The following is a 21,563-nucleotide window of genomic DNA, read 5'->3' as shown; positions in this document are numbered from 1 at the left end:
TTTCTAGATTGTAACTTTACCTAAAATAAACTTACTTCTACCTTAGTTGGAAATTCTGCTACTAAACAATAATAGAATATAGTTTTCAGAACCTTGTATCAGGGTTTTAGAGCTAATCTTCATCTAGAGATAGCTTTGTTCTTTTTAAAGTCAGCTAGGCTCTTAAAACCAAATGCCTCCTCCTGTTAGCTTGGGTATCCTTGTGACTACTGGGTGACTTTTGTTGATAATGGTAATTGGAGTTCTTTAAATTTCTGGTGGTTTATGTAGGTCCTTAGCAGTTAACATTTTTACCAAGAAGTCAGTTTTTGTTTCATTTGGGATACTCAAACCTGGGACATGTCACTCTCTTTGTAACATTTTTTTTTTTTTTTTTTTTTTTTAGTGTCAGACAAGAACAATTCTCTATTCCATATTTTCTTACACGGCTGTAAGAACAAAGAGGTTAACAAAGGCCATGTCCAGAAGTCTGCAAAGTAGCATAGAAGACAAATCCTGTATGAACTGGTGTCTCTGTGTCCCAGGCTCAGAGGGCTTCCTAGGAAATGAGGCCATGTGAATAAGATATGTAGGACAGGGCCTTGCATGTTGGAGAGTTAGCTCTAGACCTCTGCCTTTGGTAAGGCCATGATGAGGATATTTTAGGGGGAATACTGGGGAACATTTTATCTTCTTAGAATGTTTGTGAGTTAGGAAAATTAGGACAAAGGTAGTTATAATCAGGCATTGTTTAAAACTACCAGGAGCTGGGTGTGGTGGCGCACGCCTTTAATCCCAGCACTTGGGAGACAGAGGCAGGCGGATTTCTGAGTTCGAGGTCAACCTGGTCTACAGAGTGAGTTCCAGGACAGCCAAGGCTACACAGAAAAAACCCTATCTCAGAAAAAAAAAAAAAAAAAAAAAGAAACAACAACAACAACAAAAACAAAATAAAAACTACTAGGAAAACAAGATAAAAGCAAACATGACATGGTGTCAGCTATGGATAAAGGGTATATTTTGAGAGGCCACTGTAAAAGTGTTTAAAGTGTTCTTCAAAAAAAATGTAGTAATTTAAAAAATATATGTAGACCAAATGTGGTGGCACATGCTTTGGATCCCAGACTCAGGAGACAGAGACTGTCAAATCTCTAATTTTAAGACCAGCCTGGTCTACATAGTGAGTTCCATGCCAGCCAGAGGGCACAGTGAAACCCTGTCTTAAAACTACAGTAAAACACACACCCAGGCAGTGGTTGTGCGTACCTTTAATCCCAGCATTTGGGAGGCAGAGGCAGATGAATCTCTGAGTTGAGGCCAGCCTGGTCTATGGAGTGAGTTCCAAGACAGCCAAAGTTACACAGAGAAACCTGTATTGAGAAAATAAAAAGTGGTAGAAAAAAAAAAACAAACCCAAAACATACATACATATTTTAAATCTATACCATCAAAATATGTTCATATAATAAAAACTGGGAGATAACTTATTAATAACCTGGGGGGGGAGGGGGGAGTAAAAAGAATAAAATGTTTTAAAATTAAATGAAAATAGTATATATACTATTTCATTTTTGTTAACTCCAAAAACTGATACAACTAACTTATAATAATAGTGGTTAGATTAATGATTGCCCAGGAAAGAGACAAAAGAGAACTTTGTAAAGGGTACTGAGTATAGGTCAGAGCTCACTGAAATGTATATGCACAAGGCTTACATACCTCTGGGCTCGTTAGGTAGACAGATTTGCCACTAAGGCTGCTGACCTAAGTTCAATTCCTAGGATGCATGGTAGAAGTTGTCCTCTGATCCCCACACCCAATCCATACACAAACACAAATAAATACACAAATAACTGAATTTTATGTACTGTATAGTAAACCTGTAAAGTATAATTCAATCAGAAAGTTTGTATGGGCTAGCAAGATAGCTTAGCAGTTAAAAGAATTGTCTCCTCTTTCAGAGGATACAAGCTTAATTCCCAGCACCCATACGGTAGGTAGCTTGAAATCACCTGTAACTCTAGTTCCAAGGGATCACACACCTCTTTCTAGCTTCCATGGGCACCAAGTGTGCATGTGGTGCACAGATAGACATTCAGGCAAAACATTTGTGCACATAGAATAAAAATTAAAAATGTTCTGAAAAGAAAGTTCTCTGTGTGGTGGCTGTTATGTATGAATAAGCCATGCTTGGCTTTTACTTGGGTTCCAGGGATATAAACTCAGATCTTCATACTTGCCAAGCAAGTACTCTTCCCATTGGCTCACCTCAGACCTAGCCCTGGTTTTGTTGTTTTTATCTTAATTCAAAGTCTTAATAAGGCAGACATGTATCTCTTTCTTGTGATCCCAGCATTTATGAGGCAGAGGCAAGAGGATTTTGAGTTTCAGTCCAGCTAGCCTATCTAAGAATTCAAGCCAATTTTGGCTTCAAGGCTCTGTTTATTTTACTCTTTTAAATTTATTTATTTAATTATTTTGTTGTTGTTTGTTTGAGACAGTCTTTCTATCTAGTCCTGGCTGTCCTGGAACTCACTGTGTAGACCTGGTTGGCCTTGAACTTAGAGAGATCCGCCTGCCTCTGCCTTCTAAGTGCTGGGATTAGTCAGAGCACTTGGGCGGTAGTGCCACAGCCAGAGAAGGCCCTGAAGCTTTTTAAGGGTCTTGTTAGTAGGTACAGTTGGAAGACTGTTGACTTTCTCGTTTGTTTCTCATTTGATGTAGGTTCTCCTAAACATCCATGATAATGAAGTCATTGTTGCTATTGCACTGACAGAAGAGAGTCTCCATCGAAGAAATATTACACATTTTGGACCTACAACTCTTAGATCAACTCTTGCCTATGGGATGCTCAGGTAACAGAAGGGGATTTTGTTGTCCATATTGTAATGAACACATTGCTCTGAATTAAATCACTCATTTTCTAAAAAACAAAACAAAACAAAAAACCCAAAAACCATTTTCTTAGTTAGAATTACAAAGTACCTGTTTTCTCTTCAGTATTTACTGCTGTCAGCTTTTGATGCAGACAACACCACGTGGATGGTTTATTAGTATTCGTGGTTATACATGTGAGAGTGGTGGCTGTGTGTCTTCAGCGAGGAGCTGCTTCTGTCGAGAGAGGCTGTGCTGCTTTAGGCAATAGAGTGAAGCAAAGGAGATCCTTGTGATGTGTGAGTGAGTATAGAACTTGTCTGTTGAGTGACAGTGCTGGCATGCAGCTTGGTAGCCTAAGTGCTGGGATCATGGTACATATCACCACACCCCATTTACTCATAGTTTTAAATGTTACACCAGCAGTAACCTAGGGATCGTGTTGGGACTTTGAGAAGTGCAAGACAAGCAGCCTGCCACTGTTGTCAGTCTTGGTGTTTTCTTTCTCAAATAAGTCTCCCCACCCCCACTACACTTGAGATTTCAGTACTGCAAAATGGCTTGACGTGGGATGCCAAAGATTATTCATGTGCTCAACTTGGCAGCACATACACTAAACTAAAGCAATATAGAGAAGATTAGTATGGCCCCTGCATAAAGATGACAGACAGATTTGTGAAGAGTTCCATATGAACAAAAAAGAAAAAGAAAAGGTTTACTCATGCTGGAGAGATGGCTCAGAGGTTTAAGAATGCCTGCTGCTCTTACAGAGGACCTAAGTTTGGTTCCTAACATTCAGGTTGGTAGATAACAACGACCTGCAACTTCAGCTCCAGGGGATTCAACACCTGTCTTCTGTAGGCATCAGCACATACATACTTTAAAAATCCCACCCACACATATGTATACTTAAAAAATGTGGTGGCTGACTTTAGGGCTAGAGAGATGGCTCAACAGTTAATGTTGATGCTGGCTTTCCAGATGACCAGAGCTCAGTTCTAGGCTTCCATGCCTGGCAGCTTACAACAGTCTTTAATTCCAGCTCCATACCCTCTTCCAATATCCTCTTCTGATCTGTGGGTACACACACAGAGGTACTAACACACATGTATAAATAAAATGTGAAAATATTTATTAAAAGGTTTTGTTCATAAGGACTAAATGCAGACAGTCAGAGTATCTTAATCTGTACAGTTCCTGGCATGATCTAGTGAGTTACATCATTACATTTTCTTCCTTTTCAATTTTTGCTTCCTCTTTTGTCATGATCATGTGTGGTTTCACAGTTCCTCACAACTGGAACACATTAAGTTAGTAACAGAAAACTTAAGAGAAACACTCCTAAGCTTCTTTCACTAAACAGATATTTATTATCTGCCTCCAACCATGATTATAGAAACCAGCATACAAAGAGTTATTTGGGTGCTGGTATTAAAAAACTAAATAGAATAAAAAAGTAATGATTGGGCTGAGGAGACAGCCTGGTGCATGCTCCGCACAAGCCTAACCCCAGCCTCACAGCATCGCTATTGTCAATAATCCTAGCATTGAGGAGGCTGAGACAGGAGGATACCCGAGGCTTTCTGGCCAGCCACTCTAACTGAATTTGTGAGCTCTAGGTTGTGAGGTAAAGAGCAATTGAGAAAGGTGCCCAGCTGAGTGCAGTGGCACATAACTAATCTCAGCACTTAGGCCAAGGCAGATAGATTTCTGTGAATTCAAGGCCAGCTTGGGCTTGGCCTACATAGTGAGTTCCAGGACAGCCAGGGCTCTGTAGAGACCCTCTCTCAAAACACCAAAACGAGAGTCAAGGGGTGCGGGGGTGGGATTGGGATGCCCGATCTTGATATCTGATTTTTGGCTTTCACGTGCATGTGGCAAACACAAGTGTACATACACATGAAGTGATAATTAATTATGCTGAGGATTGCAGTGGTTGGAGAGATGAGCAAAGATTATACCAGGTCCACAAAAAAACCCTTGGGCGAATCTCAAGAAAGGCAGAAACTATAGGGCTAGACAGATGGCAGTTCCAGAGAACCTGGGTTCAATTCCTAGCACTGACATGGTGGCTCATAATGGTTAATAACTTGCCTCAAGGGGTCAGATGTCCTCCTCTTGATTTGACAGGCAGTGCTCACATGTGATGCAGATAATACATGTCAGCAATATATCCATATACATAAAGGCTAAAGATTAAGAAGCGCAGAAACTAGATAGTAGAAAATGCAAAGGACTGCTTTCCTGCCTCCGAAAAGCTTGTGTGTTCTGGCTTAGCTCGCCTGTGCACTTGACTGCCTGTCCTCCAGTTGCACATGACTGGCTCAAATGACCCAGGGTTACTTGCTCTTTATTCCACATTCCTAAGAGGATTTGAGTGACATAATTTGATCAAGTGCCCAATTCTGGCCCATTAACAATGACTGGCATTACAGGCTTGCCCAAGAATCCATCTTATGAGGGAGCTCATTAACATGCATGATACAAGGTCTCAAACAGAATAGAAAAGATTTAATCAGATGAAATTTAGTAACCTGAGGACTGGTAAGTAACATTTAAAGCTAGTCACATGTAGTCTTGACTCCTTATTTTGTGTCCTAGGAAAAATGTTTCTTTGGATCATTTTGTCTGTTAAATGGTAATAGGGTTGTTTAAAGCATTTTAAGTGTATAAACTTAAAGCAGTTATTTCATGTTAAGGACTGTATCTCCAAAGTTAAATCCAAAATGAAAGGATACTGAATGTCTGGTTGTCAGCAAATGCCCACTAAAAATCCCCCTGCCTCAGCTTCCTGAGTGCTAGGATAACAAATCAGTATCTCTCTCTCTCTCTCTCTCTCTCTCTCTCTCTCTCTCTCTCTCTCTCTCTCTCTCTCTCCTCTACCACCAGAAGCATTGTATGCATAGGCGGCGAGGGCTGCCACTGAGTGTCAACCCCAGGCTGACTTTCAAACCATAAATTGCTGATCCTTCACGCTGGTGTGCCGATCCTATGCCAGCAGTAGATGATCCCAGTCTTAGTTTTCACATGTGCCGCATTGTTTTCTCCCTCCAGGCTCTGTGAACCTAAACCTACTGATGTAATAGTGGACCCAATGTGTGGAACAGGGGCAATACCAATAGAGGTAATAACACCTTTTTATTTTTACATAAGCAAGTGATCTATTCAAAATGTTCTAGACCTAGTGGGCAAATTGGATCCAATGAGAAAAAACCCAAAATTTTGAAAAAAATTCTCATAGTCAGGGTAGAACTTCTGTTAAAGCATTGTAAGCATTTATTTCAAACAGCCAAGTACCACATGATTAGATGTGAAAGCTGAAGTGATAGCGAAGCTAGCTGAGAACGACAAACTGAGAAGCCTTTTTTTTTCCCTGTAATGAATGGACGAGGCACTAGATTGAACAGCAGAGGATAACTGAGGGGATCATAAATGTCCACATAATTAGAGCTTCCTGGAGTGAATAAGTGGGAAGGAGAAACCACGGCATTGCAGCTCAGTGCCAGGGCATCCGCATGCAAAATAGGTGTTCTGGGCTTCATCTCCAGCACTGCAAAACAAAGACAGAAACAAACCCATAAGAATACCTATAAGGGGCTGGGGAGATGGCTCAGTGGGTAAGAGCACCCGACTGCTTTTCCAAAGGTCCGGAGTTCAAATCCCAGCAACCACATGGTGGCTCACAACCATCCTTAACGAGATCTGACTCCCTCTTCTGGAGTGTCTGATGACAGCTACAGTGTACTTACATATAAATAAATAAATCTTAAAAAAAAAAAAAAAAAAAAGAAAGCAGGCTGAGCAAGCCAGTAAGCAAGCAGCACCCCTCCACTGCCTCTGCATTAGCCCCTGCCTTCAAGGTCTGGCCCTGTGTGAGTTCCTGTCCTGGCCCACTTCAATGTCAGACTATTGGGAAAAAAAAAAAAAAAATACCTCTAAGTTGCTGGGCGTGGTGGCGCACACCTTTAATCTCAGCGCTCTGGAGGCAGAGGCAGGCGGATTTCTGAGTTCGAGGCCAGCCTCATCTACAAAGTGAGTTCCAGGACAGCCAGGGCTATACAGAGAAACCCTGTCTCAAAAAGAAAAAAAAAAAAAAAGAATACCTTTAAGTATTCTTTATGTTTGTTTTGAGATGGGGGTCTTATTATGTAGCCCTGGCCGTCCTCAAACTCACAGGGATTCACCCATCTCCTCTAGGGCACAAACTACCTGGCCGTTTGACCTTTTTTTCTTTTTTTAAATGTATTTTAGGAAATCTAACAAGGCTACATACCCAGTGACCATCAATAATTTTCAGAATTGCTACAACACTCAAAAAACTACAGAAGGTACTAGGTGGTGGTGGTGGCATATACATTTATCCCAGTACTCGAGAGGCAGGGGCAGGCAGATCTCTTGTGAGTTCCAGGACAGTCAGAGCTGCACAGAGAAAGCCAGTCACAAAAACAAAAACAAAACAAAACATTACAGAAGGCAAAATAAGAAATGGGAAGATGTTTTTCTCTTTGTTTTCTTCTTCTTTTTTTTTAATCCTTTTGAGGCAAGGTCTTGTATGTAGCACAGGCTCACCTTGAATTCATGGTAGTCCTACCTGAGCCTCCCCCAAGTGCTGGTATTCGGCATGAGCCACAATACACAGTGAAAAAGGGATCTTGTAGGTAGAGAGCTTTCAAGATTGAACCACAACACCTGTGTAAGGGACCATACAGGAGCTCACTGTAAAGTCATTTCAAGTTTTTGTGTTTAACGCAGTGAAATGTTCCAGACTATACCAAAAGCCAGGGAAAAGAAACTTCACAGAAGTACCACAGATTGTGTTGAGCGGGCAGAAATTGGACAGATGAGCAAGCCCAAAGCAACCCACAAAGGGAAAAAATAATCCAGTGTAATTAGGAAATCTATGGTCTAACTTTGATTGGGAGTTAAAATCCAAGAGGAAAATGCACATAGTTTGAATGTCCCACTAGCGGTGGCTAGTGAGTGACTACTTCTTGAGATCTGAACAGGAGCTGAGTTAGTATAGTCAAGAATTCTGTGTCTCTTGTGAGACTATGCAGGGGCCTAGCAAACACAGGAGTGGATGCTCACAGTCAGCTATTGGATGTATCACAGGGCTCCCAATGGAGAAGCTAGAGAAAGTACCCAAGGAGCTAAAGGGATCTGCAACCCTATAGTCGGAACAACAAGATGAACTAACCAGTACCCCGGAGCTCTTGTCTCTAGCTGCATATGTATCGAAAGATGGCCTAGTCGGCCATCACTGGAAAGAGAGGCCCATTGGACTTGCAAACTTTATATGCCCCAATATAGGGGAATGCCAGGGCCAAAAGAATGGGAATGGGAGGGTAGGGAAGTGGGGGGCGGTATGGGGGACTTTTGGGATAGCATTGGAAATGTAATTGAGGAAAATATGTAATTAAAAAAAAAAAAAAAAGAATTCTGGAAACCAAACTGTAGTTCTCCATCATTAAACCATGACTTACCTGTGAAATGGCAGGTAAACTGACCATGATGAAGAAACACACAATCAAAGTAGACATCAGAATAAAAGGGGTGGGGTGGGGAAACCAGACTGAGCCATTTCCACATAAAAGTAGGCATGAGAGTACCAGTGTAGAAACTTCAGCTGAGTCATGATGGAAACTGAAGGGTCTGTGTACAGATGTGCCCATTAAAGTATCTAATACCTGTCCTAGAAGACACTGAGATTTAGAAGTACTGTAGATGTAGCCCAAGGTAGGAAATCCATACTGGGTTAAACATTAAAATAATAATTAAAAAAAAAAAAGGTTGGCAAGCACAGATCATGCCTGTGAGTTCTTTCTGTATCCCTGCACACCCAGTTTATGGCATACTTGGACATTGCTTTTGTTTGCCGTCATTATAGAATAGACCAGAATGTCATCATCCTAAAGGGTCCTAAAGGGCAAAATAGTTATGAAGTGCTGTATTCATGCATGCATGTCTTTGTGGCAGAAACAGTACCATCGTATGTCACTTTGTTTCACAAATATGTCACTGCTTGGCATTTACATGCTGCTGACATTTTTTACTTAACTACAAAATCTTTTCAGAAATGTGGTTATCTTTTAAAAGCTAAACTCACAATCCAAGACAGCACAGGTCTGGTTAGTTTGGTAAATTTTTAAAAATCATGTTAATTAAGAGAATGCAGTCCCTTATATGTGCCAGCCATTGCCGGGTAGGAAGGAAATACTAGACCTATCTGGAAGGAATTGCTGGATTACTTGGAAGGCAGAGGTGATAGACATAGTTTCAAATGGGCTAAGTCAGCAACAGAGGTGTACAAAGTGCTTCTAGCGCTGACATTGATGTCATAGTGGATGACATTGGAGCCACATTTCTAGTGGGTGAAAGTTCAGTAGGCAGAAGAACAGGGAGGACATTTCTGGCAAGGAAATGAATGGCACGGATTGCCATGTTACCGAGAGTTGGCCATAGTGACTTTTCCCCTTTTCTCTTGTGGCATGTTTAACCAACACTCCTGTCTCATAGGGGGCTACTGAGTGGTCTCACTGTTACCATATTGCTGGGGACAACAACCCACTGGCAGTGAACAGAGCAGCAAATAACATCTCATCTCTATTGACTAAGAGCCAGATTAAAGATGGGTAAGTTTAACTTCAATGATTGCCTTGCATCTTTTCAAGTCTCTCTCCCTACTGACTTGGAATTGTTATTCACCCCCAGTGCTTTATGGTATCATTATAACCAAATGAACAGTATGAGAAGTCACCATCTAATTTATTGAAAGACATTTGTAATTACTTTAACTATTTCCATACTTTATTGAAATGTTATTTCTCCTTTTTTGTTCATTATTTTTTTTGTCTTTTCCCAAAACAGTACAGTATGGTATAGGTTTTGTTATTTAGAAAAGGCACGCATGTGCCTTTTTTCCAGAGGCAGAGGCAGATGGATCTGAGTTCAAGGCCAGCCTGGTCTACAGAGTGAGTTCCAGGACAGCCAGAACTACACAGAGAAACCCTGCCTTGAAAAACCAAATTAATTATTTAGAACAATGTGAGTTGAAAGAAGCATGAAAGCCATTACCATAACTTCTAAATTACTGGTTATCTATACTAGTAGCCATGGCCTGTTTAATCCTCCAATTGCTTTGCTTCTGAAGGCTGTTGGATTAGGTTTCTGTTTCTATCTGTGTATGTGTGGGGGCCTGAGAGTGCTATGGAGCTGTGTCATGGTGTGGAAGTCAGAGGATGACTAGTGAGAGTTGGGTCTCTCCTCCTCCCTGTGAATCAAATTCCTTTTGTCTGGCTTAGGGCAGACGCCTTTGCCAGCTGGGTCATTTCTCTGGCCTTTTAGACACTTTTTTACATGTACGCTCATTTTCCCTGGTATTTTCTTAACCATACATCCTTTGAAAACCAGTCTTAACCATTTAAAAAACTTGTATTTCAGTTATGGACATATTTCTTCCTATATTACTTTAACATTTCTTTTTAGAAAAACAACCTTTAGAAATTCAGACTGCAGAATGTTTTATATTGTATTTATTTGTGTGTGGACATGAGGGTAGAAGATAGAAGTCCAACTGAAGGATTTAGGTCTCTCCTTGTAACACATGGTCCCTGAGGATCAAGCTCAGGTCATGAGACTTAATGGCCAGTACCATTTGCTGAGCCATCTCATTAGCTTGGGAAAATATATTGAAATATCTTACCTTTGTCTCCACAGAAAAACATCCTGGGGTTTGCCCATTGATGCTGTTCAGTGGGATATCTGCAACCTCCCACTGAGAACTGCTTCTGTGGATATTATTGTAACAGATATGCCATTTGGAAAAAGGTAGAAATTGGATTCTTCTTTTTTAAATAAATACCATGAGTTTACCTGTTATTGTCCTGTCTTAGTCAGAAAACCACACCATAATTCACTCCACTCATCGTACATTACATGGGCCTATCCCACACTGCAGGCCAAGGAGCACTTGCTTCTTGGATTTCTACTCGTGGTTTGTCTTCAGTAAGCTAAGTTGCAGTTGTTTAAAAAAAAAGTGCTCTGATAGAAAACTCTATAAACACTTGACTAACAGTTTCCTTCACTGGCATAGAATAGAGGCTCTGGCCTGTAAAAGATGACTTCTTCACACCTTAGATTTGTTCTTGTCTCATGTAAGAAACTACCTATTTACCTTTTGCAATCGTTTAAACTTGACCTTCTTTTATAGGATGGGATCCAAGAAGAGAAATTGGAATCTATATCCAGCTTGCCTTCGGGAAATGAGCCGTGTCTGTAGACCAGGGACAGGCAGAGCTGTACTGCTTACTCAGGACAAGAAATGTTTTACCAAGGTACTATACATGAGAGTTAAAATCACTCACCTCCCTGTTTGTACACAATACATTTATTTGGTGCCCTCAACAGAAGAGGATGTTGGATGGACCCCCTAGAACTGGAGTTATAGTTGTAAGCCACAATGTATCAGAAACTGAACCCAGGTCCTCTCTAAAAACAGCAAGTGCTCTACTGAGTCAACTTTCCAACCCACCACTCATAGCATTTAAGTGGGAAGATATTAGGTTGTTTTAGAAGCAGACTGGTAGCCTAATGACTTATGCTTTTTGTGTGTGCCAGGCCTTATCTGGAATGGGACATGTGTGGCGAAAGGTCCATACAGTCTGGGTGAACATCGGGGGCCTTCATGCTGCAGTTTATCTTCTAAAGCGCACTGCTCAAGCCTTTGTTCATCCTTCAGATCAAGATGAAGGAAGAGACCCTCCTTGGTAAAGAAAAGAATGAAGACAATAATATTTGTAGTTCCTAACACTGGAAATATCAGCATAAAGAACTTGCTTTGGAAGAAAAATAGCAGAAAAGTAACTTACAGTACAGGTTACACTGCTTGACCACTCCAGAATGATTAGATTTTTAGCAAGGTGATTGTAATGGTATTTCTTAAGAAGCCTACACTGCTTGGCTTCTAAGTGTCAGAACACTTTAGGCCATATTCTATTGCTTGTGCAACCTACTGTTCTATGGTCTAAATTCTTTGTCTCATCTCAGAAACAGAAGCATCCCTTAAGATCTACAGTTTATCATCTGCCTTAAAATAAATAGACAACCTAAACAGAGCAAAGATGCTTGTGTGACTATTATAATAAGATATTACTAAGTAGTAGAAACATCAGTAGATAAGGTATGGAACCAACAAGCCTAATTAAAGAAATTTCTCTTTTAGTATATGGAAGCGTTATTTTCCAAAGCCCTCCCCACCCCCAAAGTGCCTGTCAGTCTTAGGGCGTAGAGGGAGCTAATGTATCTTTAAATGAAAATGTAAACTGTACACTGTACTGCTTACTCAGGACAAAGATTTACCAACCTCAAGAGAGTTAAAATCACCCACCTCCCTGTTTGTATACTCATGTAGGTCTGGTGCCCTCAACAGAAGAGGGTGTTGGATGGACCTCCTGACTTGGGAGCCCTGTTATTCCTGCCTAGCTGGTTGTTCTGTTTTCGAGTTGTACTGATTTTTCTTCAGATAGTCCTATGGGACTATCATTATATAAGTAACCTCATTACTTATCAGTTCCTTAACAGTGCCTCCTAAAAGTAATCCCTGTTTGAGCTTTATGGAAAGTTATTTATTTAGGAAAAGTCTGACTTCTTTCAGCTTAGATTTTCAGTGTGATGTTTCTATTAGAATAAAGGGCACAGACAGTACTTCCTTTGAGAACAGAATCCACATTGGCACCATAGTCAGTGGCTTTTTGGAACTACTAACTGGAGAATGAACTGGTATTATGTAAATTTTAAAGATTTTATACCCTAGATAGGCAATTTTGCAATCACAAAATATTACATTATTGATTGAACATAAACTTAAAATTCCATCCTTGATCAAAGGAACCACTTTTACCTCAAACCAAGGTGATCACAGAACAACTATGATTGTTTGTTTCATCACCATTTACCAAGTTCCTGACATAATCTTTGCCAGCAAGCATTTAATATTTACTGAACAAATGAACTACTTTTTATGCTAAGTTCTCAAGTTAATACACCAGGTTTGTACTTGGTTCACCATGGCTCTAATTCTATTAAGTATAATTAAAACATTGACTTAAGACACTGCAAATATAGTGGACACTGTTAGCTTCATCTCTGGCTGGTAAATTTTGCTAATCTGGTTACGTGAATAGGAAATAAGCTATGAAGTTTCTCCTCTAGACAAGGTTTTGTCACATAGCCCTGGCTGGCCTCTGCCTCCCAGTGTTGGGAATTAAAGATATGCAATACCATGCCAGCCAGGTGGAAGGCTTCTTATTGTGTTTGTGTGAAAGCATGTGTACCAGTGCAGGTGCCTGTGGAGGCTAGAAGCTGGTGTTAATTGGCAGTCTATGAGCTATCTGGTGTGGGTGATGGGATGTGAGGTCAAGTCCTCCTCTAGAGCAGCCTGGGATCCACTGCCACCTTTCACTATTTTGTTTGTTTGTTTGGATGGTTTTTGCATCAGGATAAAGTTCTTGCTCATCAGTTGTGAAGATGTTAGCCACTTAAGACACCAGTTTCAGCCCAAGTTCTTCCTACCTGCCTTCTGTGACCCACTTAAAGCAATACATACTTTTCTCAAGTAAAACCTCTCAGTCCAGTGTGCTCAGTACCAGTTTTCTAGGCTCTTTAGGAGTCATTCAGTGTTCACCATGTACAGCTTTCTAGAGAAGCCATTTCTCAAAATTTAAAACTTTCTAATCTTACCTATTCCTAAAAAATCTTATTTGAGATTATTGGGGGGTGATGGTGGTCCTATTTTCAAGACTAGATCAGGATATGTAGCTCAGTGAGAACACTAACCTAGGAGTTTGAAACTAAATTTCTGGGTTAAAAGGCCCAGATGGCTGTCATCTTCTGTATTTAATTGATAAGGGATAAGTATTGGTCAGGTGAAATCAATGTAACATGGAGTTATTATATACATCTTCCAGAAGTTGGTCCAGGTTCATTTTGTATGACCAAATCATTAAGAGTCCAAATTGTCACACTCCTAACAATGTACAAGTTCTTCCAATTTACCTCAAAGTTTGAATTTAATCACACTTGTCAGCGTAACAGGCCAGCCTCCCTCCCTTCCTGACAAAAGGGATGCCCAATTCCAACTGTGAAGACCCAAACTTGTCAGTCTTTCAAAAGGATGTTTTGAAGTGTAAGTGCATGCCCCCCTCTTTGGTTCACACCACAAATGAACAGTGCCAAGGCACTCCCCACTTTTTCTTTCACCATTAGGGCAAATGGCAGCATAACTGTTCTATACAAACCAATAGATTAAAAAGTCATTCCACAGTTTGACTATTTAGGACATAGGTTTATTGCCAAGCTTTCACATAAATAAAACAAGCACAGTGACAAGTCAAGCCATGTTTGTAAGCTTCATCCATTTGTAACATTTATGAGTTATAGAGCTTATATCTGTGGGAAAAAATTTAATATAACAAGCTGTTATATTGCTCAAAAGAACCACTGAATATTTCTGTTCATCTGCCAGATATTCAGCAATGTCAACTATATGGTTTTAAATTTTCTTAGCTATTATATTTTCCTTCAACTAATACAGCAAGTTGCTTGTTTCCCTTCTGAAATACTTCAGCTTTTTAATTTTTAGTTCAAAGCTTCTGACAGTTTTGCTTTCTAAAACACGAACAAGTCTGCATTTAAAATGTTCAATAACATTCAAAACAATCAGACACTCATTGAAATGACTCCTTTCAAAATGACTACACAATATTGCTCGCACCAACACAAAAGTTAGTATGTTGCAAAAGACATGCTATATTAAACTCTCTAAACAGTATACATTTCTTAAAAGTTTCTGGACAAACACTTCTACATGTCAGATATATAACACAAATGGTGTTAATTGAACAATTAAGCATCTTAAAAGCATGAAACTACAACCATCGTTCATAAATAACTTCTAACGTTGTAGTTTTATAATTTGGAACTTTGGGGAAATGTTCAAAACATTTTATGACAAACACCTTTATCCTCATGTACAAAGAAAGCTATAATACTTAAAAATGGTAATTGCATAACACATTGCATGGATTATAGAAGGTGTAACTTAAAGAGTTTAATTCATACAGAACACATATGTGCTATCTAAACTACCTTAGAAAAATCCAAACTGCATAGCAACATTTAACACAGTGACATTACTGTCACTGACCATGGTGCCTCTGCTTGCTTCTGAGAACATAAATGGCAACATCTTGGGATTATGAAAATCATGTTGATCTCGAAGACCTGTTGCTGCTCAGACAGCAGAAATATAGCCTTAAACAAGCACTGTCCTGTCCTCAAGGAATGATCTAAAGGAGGAAAAACAATAATTACACAATTACTATTCTTAATTAAGACTTTAAGAGCCATGGCAACGTTCAAGCAGGACCAAATGTGGTGCAGGGTTGGGGCAATCTGGGAAGGTTCCTTAAGAAGTTATGTTCTGAGACCATTCTCAGTGGCTCAACAACACTTGGTCAAAAATTTTAATTCTCCCCTCAGAGAAATGGAGTAGTTACTCGACTTTCAAGTTCCTTATAAGCTTACCATCAACCTTATAGTACACTCTAGATGTCCTAAAATAATATTTCTATCAGAACAAGGTAGTATAAAGCTGGTAGGTATACAAAACACTAGACTAGTTTCTATCCCTGACCCTTAATCTGCTAGTATATCCCTGGGAAGTTGCTTAAGTGCCACTGGTACCAACAGCCTCTGTTAGAGTGAACAGTAGATTTTAATGAAGGGCCAATAAAGACCAATTAAGACTACTGACTGAATTAAAAATCCACCCAGTGGAGTTAGTATTGGTTATATAACAAAATATCCAACTTTATAAATATGGCTTGAAGCCAGGTGTGGTGGTGCACGCCTTTAATCCCAGCACTCAGGAGGCAGAGGCAGGCGGATTTCTGAGTTCGAGGCCAGCCTGGTCTACAAAGTGAGTTCCAGGACAGCCAGGCTATACAGAGAAACCCTGTCTCGAAAAACCAACCAACCAACCAACCAAACAAAAAAAAAAGGCTTGAAAACATGCTACTATTGCCAAAAGGAGATCCAAACAAGTATTTCTTTGAACAAAAATTATGTAGAAAACAGGGTGATAAAGAACAAGGGCTTTTTAAAAAAGGCCAGCATTACTTGAGAAATACAAGTAACTCCAATTCAAACCTAAAGGCCACTCAATGCTCACTAACAGTGCTAATCAGAATCAATTCCTTAGCCCAGTCAAAAATAGTCCTGAATATCTTCTGGATAAACATGTCCTCCAACATATAAACTTAGTATACACTAACAAAACGTCTCAACTTCAAGGTGAAATGCTTGACTCCTAGACTTGTGACCCAGCAAAGTGCTCTATAGGTAGGGTTGCTAGAGTCTTGCCCTTGTGTCCAATTGTCATTCTACACCAACAGTTGCAAACCACAATTATACAGTTCCACCAAACGTAAGACATGTGAAAATGCCTTATTTAGCTCAGGTTTTGAAAATTAAAAATCAAACCCACAAAGACCTAACTTTCACATTAAGTACAAATGTTTAACATATATAACATGTTTTGCCTTGATAAATAAAATCATATGGCATCACCTGGCAGGAAACTTAAGTTTATTTGAACAATAATCAGCCTAAGGTAAGCCTAGCACAGGATCAGGATAGCTGCAATGGTTAGTGCAGGGAAACCCAAAGAAGTGCTTCTGAGTATAAACCAAGAGACCTCAAAATAGCAGCTTTGTTCTGTATCTCATGGGCTTTAACTATTACTTGAAAACAATTTCACAAATCACAAAACCAACATTTGTTTAGTTTCCAACTCTGCCTATTCACTGGGGAAATCCACGTCCCAATTTGATGGGGGAAAACGTGAATGAAATATTATTTGGAATATTTTAATCTCCCTGTGTGTATGCAGATGGTTTAAAGACAGGCAACCTTAACTAGTTTCTTAGTTGTCTGCCTTGGTTTTTGAAATATGCTCTCACTCACCAGGAGCCTGCTAAGTAACTAGGCTTGTGTGCTCAGCAAGTCCTAGGGATCCCTTAAGCTTGCTCTAATAGGCCTGGCTTTTTTAAAAAAGTAGGTTGCAGTGATAATAATTTAAGTTTTCATCACTTGAAACACATTTTATCAATTATCACCCAAGCCCCCTTAATGTGTCCCCTATAAAAGAATCTGACCTGCAAGTTCCAAAAGTATTACTACATTTTGTTTTTCCCTTTCACTCTGGGTTTGTTATTGTTTGGTTGTTTAAGAAGGAAGAAAAACAGTTCAGGCTGAGCTGTTAGTACTAGTCAACTTTTAACCTCAGTATTCAGGAGACAAAAGCAGGCAGAACTTTAGTCTACATATCTTGTTGCAGATCAGGCAGAGATACCTAGTGAGACCCTGCCTCAGGAAAAGCTATCATTTTTATATTCACAGTAAGCAAATTAACATGAAAAGACAGAAATTTTTAATTTGACTTTAGCTGTGCAGAATTTGGATTCTCTAGATTTGAAACTAGAAAATCCAATTAAGCAATGCAATAGTTTCTGTATACTAAAGCTCTAAGACCCTTGGTTCTAAAGATACCATATTAAAAAAAAAAATGTTAAGTAGAAGACAAAACGCCTTAATAGCTCTTTTATAGGGGAGGGACTCATTTAATATTAGTCCCACCTCACTCCTCATAACTATTTAAAAAAAAAAATTAAAGGACAATTTTAGTGTTTGAAAGAATTCCCAACCCCACCCGGGAAATCAGGCTGCAAATCTCAGCAGCTGCCCTTAGAAGGCAAAAAGCCATGCCATTTAAGCCATGGGAAGTTAGACAGTAGGAAACAAGAGACCACATGGCAGGAAGGAGGCTTTAAAGAAAGCCCACAGTGTCAAAAGACCCAACCAACAGCAGAGACAGAAAAAATAATACCCAAATCTCAACAGAAAGGTAGACGGATTTAGCCACATTCCATGGTGGCTCACTAAGGAATGCTTCAATTACAATTTTATGAAATCTCAGCCCCCCCCCCGCCCCCCCGTTTCTGTGTGTATTCCTGGCTATCCTAGATAGAACTCGATGTGTAGACCAGGCTGGGCTCAAACTCAGAGATCTGCCTGTCTCTGCCTCCAGAGTGCTGGGGTTAAAGGCATAAAGGCGTGCACCACCCCTGGGTGGCTAAACTCTGGCCCTAAGTTTTTGAAATCCAAAATTATCAGTACTTGCTTTCATGTTTAGTAATGGCTGCAGACTTAGCTTTCAGCTTAGTATAGATGAAGCACAAAAGTTGTAAAACCAGCAGCTTAAACAAATAGGATACCAGAGGTTCAATTTTTATTTCTTTATTGCTTAGTGTAAGAGAAAAAACATTAAAGTCTGCATTGGTCTTCTGTATCCCACAAGTCTGCAGTTATGGCTCCTCTGTCCATAGTTACTCAAATAAAAATTAGTTCCTTGGTAACATTTCCAGTGCTTAAAGAGTAATTTGATTATTGGCTACCATATTGGAACAAACGCAAAGTATTTCATTACTATAGTAAATTCTACTGGACAGTATTCTCTTTAAAAAAAAAAAAAAAAAAAAGAAAAAGGATTAATTTATTTAATGTGAATACACTGTTGTGGTCTTCAGACACACCAGAAGAGGGCATCAGATCCCATTACAGATGGTTGCTGGGAATTGAACTCGGGACTTGTGGAAGAGCAGTCTGTGCTCTTAAACTCCGAGTCACCTCTCCAGCCCCTGGATAGTATTATTATAGAGCACAAGCACACACAACACAACAACCTAAAAACCAAGCTTCTCAAATACATTTGTTGCTTAATCATTTTACTTGTGTCTGGCTACAAGTCAAGCAAAATTATAGGTCCTGAAGAAGCTTGGCAAAATCACATTTAGACCAGCAATAACATGAAGAGTGCCATGAGTCAAGCCAGTCCAAGAGAAAGCACTGCTTAAATAGAAAAAAATACAAGCTCACAAGACCTTAGGTCAGGAAAGACAACAAACACCTGAACTTTGCATTTCAGAAGGAACCACCTTTTACAGATGTGTACAATGACAAAATTTTAGTAAGCAGTAATCAATACTATGTGGCTCAATAATGAAATATACCTTTTAATGTCTTAAAATCTCAGTCTAGCAATATGTAAGATACATCAGGTAATATTGGGGGAGGAGACATCCACCTGGAAACCATTAATAGTTAATAGCTCAGTTTATAAATGGAGAAAAAGGAGAGAGGCATTCATGAGAGTGGAAAGTTAAGCTTTAGGTTGGATTCTCAATACATCTATTGTTGTAAAACTCCCTGGACTGTGAATAGGCCCAAATGTGGAACACCACCTGAGGGGGGTGGTGATAGACACTGAAAATCAAGGATCAAGGCAAAGAATCAACAAAAAGTACTAAGGAGTTATAAAAGAACTGCAGTGTTGAGGCCCCAGCTACAGCCTCAATTTGTGGTGTATGTACCTAATCTGTCTGGTTTCATGAGTCATCAGACTTCTAAGATCAGGAAAGGGAGAATGCCAATGCTCTGTCTAGGGGTTGGATAAGCCAGTATACTAAATGAAAATGGGGCTAAAATGAGTGTTCTAAAATACCTTTTGATAAGGCTGCAGAAGGAGCGGGAGAAATGGATATGAAGTACTGGGCTCTTTAAAAATGCTTAAAATTCTGCTTATATATACTAACTCGCGACACTGTAATTTCATACTGTAGTAAGGATCTCAAGCGGGAGAGTATTAAACTCGGGTGAGCAGGTCTTTACCTCGGTGAAAAATACTCCGAGGCGGATCACAAGCAATAATAACCTGTAGTTTTGCTGCATAAAAGCCCAGATGACTACCTAGCCTCCCATTTTCCTTATTTGCCCCTATTAAAATACTTCCCGACAAAACCGAAAATCTGTGGGAAGCCTTGTCCCTCCAATTTTACACCTGTTCAATTCCCCTGCAGGACAACGCCCACACCCCAGGTTAGCCTTTAAGCCTGCCCAGAAGACTCCCGCCCATCTTCTAGAAAGACTCGAGTTGCAGCAGATCACGAGGGAAGAGGGGGAAGGGATTCTTCCAGGCCCAGGGCGGTCCTCAGAAGCCAGGAGGCAGCAGAGAACTCCCAGAAAGGTATTGCAACACTCCCCTCCCCCCTCCGGAGAAGGGTGCGGCCTTCTCCCCGCCTACTCCACTGCAGCTCCCTTACTGATAACAACTCGGAGCGACTTTGGGAGAGCAAGTGCTTCCTGCCTCCAAAACAGCCCAACTGAGCCCTCGCTCCTTCCCTCCACTCCCCCGAGTGCGCGATGGAGGTCTGGCTCAGCATGCCCCTCTTGGGGCAACTCAAGTCGGAAACGTGCTTGCACCCGCCCCGCCGCCGCTCAGTCCTACTGCCCGTCCCCGCCCCCAGCGCGCGCTTCCTGCCACGTTGCGCAGGGGCGCGGGGCCAGACTCTGCGGCGCGGGGCCGAGGGGAGGGCCGGAACCTGGGAGCGCCTCCTCGCCGCCCCCGCCGGCCGGCGGATGGACTCAACTTGCACGAACGCGGGCCAATGGCAAGGGCCAGTTTTCTGGGCCCCGATAGCCAATCAGACGACGAGGCCCGGCCGGCGGCGGGTAAAACGACTCCCCCAGAGGAAGGGGAGGGTGGGCGGCCGCTCGCGCGCGAGCTACTTTCGCTGACCCTCCCTCCCCTCCCCCGCCCCGCCAGAGGCCGACCGCGCCCGCACGTCCAGCTCGCCTCACCCCACCTACCTCCCGCCCCACCCAGTGGGCAGAGCGAGGCTGCCGGCGGCTGCGCACTCCGGCGGCCGTTAACTGACAGGCGCCTCACGCCAACCAAAACACGCCATTTGTGTTTTCACACACGGCGGGAGGAAAAGAAGCCAATCAGCGACGAGACGTCGACCGGAAGCGCTCCTCCGCCCCCCTCCCAGCCATGGCCGCGTCCGGTGGAGACTATTCCGCTCCCTTCTCCCTCCCCCTCCGGTTGCTGCAGGGCGGACCGCATTCCTGCCCACCACCCGCTTGCCCCTTCCAGCGTCACGACTCGTACCCGGCTGTCTCACAGAGCGGCTCCACCACGCTCGGAGGGCCTGCCGCGGCCGTCCGTCCCCGCAAACGCACCGAGCCGCCCTCCCGCCAGAGTCCCGATCCCCTACCTAGCCGAGGCTCTCTGAGGAGCCGGAGCCCCAGAGCACAGCCTCTTCTTTAGGCGGCCCCGGCAGCCTCCGCTGATTGGCGGCGCGCCGGCCAATAAGTGTGGGGCGGTGGGCGGAGAGGCCAATGGCGCGGCGGGAGGGGGCGTGTCCCGCGTGCCCCTGGCGCCGGCACTGGGAATCCCCGTGCGGTCAGTGGCGTTTCCGCTCGGGCAGCGGGCTGAGTGAGCTGCCGCCGCTGCCGCCGCTGCCGCCGCCGGGGGAGGGGCGGCCGCCGCCCGCCTGCGCTCAGAGACTCACGCAGCCCTAGTCCCGCCAGTCCGCCAACACAGTAGTGCCGGCCCCCCTCCGCCCCTGGCCCTCCCCCTCCCCGCCTCGGGCTCGCTCCGCCTTTTCTGCCCCCCACCCCCACCTCACGGGTACGGGCCATTCCCGGCCAGGAAACGCCGTGGCGCCGCGTTGGGCCTAACTCGAGTCTCGCTGCCTCCCGGGAGTGCCGTGCGCCGCAGCCCGGGCCCAGGCCCCGGCAGCGCCTGGGTCAAG

The 21,563-nt window shown here is 42.2% G+C and overlaps 2 protein-coding genes, 1 non-coding gene and 1 pseudogene across 9 annotated transcripts in view; 3 read left to right on the top strand and 1 right to left on the bottom strand.

Moving 5' to 3' along the window:
* Thumpd3 (THUMP domain 3 tRNA guanosine methyltransferase) overlaps positions 1-14,243 on the top strand; it is a 25,114-nt gene extending 10,871 nt beyond the window's left edge. For all 5 annotated transcript variants that reach the window (XM_085840184.1, XM_085840185.1, XM_085840186.1 and 2 more), the window contains exons 5-10: positions 2,704-2,834; positions 5,908-5,977; positions 9,370-9,485; positions 10,570-10,680; positions 11,063-11,186; positions 11,470-14,243. In XM_085840184.1, the coding sequence (XP_085696310.1) occupies positions 2,704-2,834; positions 5,908-5,977; positions 9,370-9,485; positions 10,570-10,680; positions 11,063-11,186; positions 11,470-11,622 (705 nt within the window). In that variant the 3' untranslated portion in view covers positions 11,623-14,243. The remainder of the gene's footprint in view (positions 1-2,703; positions 2,835-5,907; positions 5,978-9,369; positions 9,486-10,569; positions 10,681-11,062; positions 11,187-11,469) is intronic.
* LOC115031477 (U6 spliceosomal RNA) lies at positions 3,443-3,548 on the top strand. Its single transcript, XR_003837094.1, has one exon. It is a non-coding gene; the product is annotated as a U6 spliceosomal RNA (small nuclear RNA).
* LOC110296227 (uncharacterized) lies at positions 14,174-21,450 on the bottom strand (annotated as a pseudogene). Its single transcript, XR_015047577.1, has 2 exons — positions 21,024-21,450; positions 14,174-15,197 (listed from the first exon to the last, which is right to left on the bottom strand). The product of XR_015047577.1 is annotated as an uncharacterized LOC110296227 (transcript).
* Positions 21,229-21,563, top strand: part of Setd5 (SET domain containing 5) — a 74,811-nt gene continuing 74,476 nt past the window's right edge. For both annotated transcript variants that reach the window (XM_021164230.3, XM_021164228.3), the window contains exon 1: positions 21,229-21,563. The gene's annotated coding sequence lies outside the window, so the exon portion shown is untranslated.

The sequence above is a fragment of the Mus caroli genome, unplaced genomic scaffold (assembly GCF_978045245.1).
Source record: "Mus caroli unplaced genomic scaffold, Mus_caroli_1 scaffold_7, whole genome shotgun sequence".
Lineage (NCBI taxonomy): Eukaryota > Metazoa > Chordata > Mammalia > Rodentia > Muridae > Mus > Mus caroli.
This window is presented reverse-complemented; position numbering and strand designations above follow the sequence as displayed.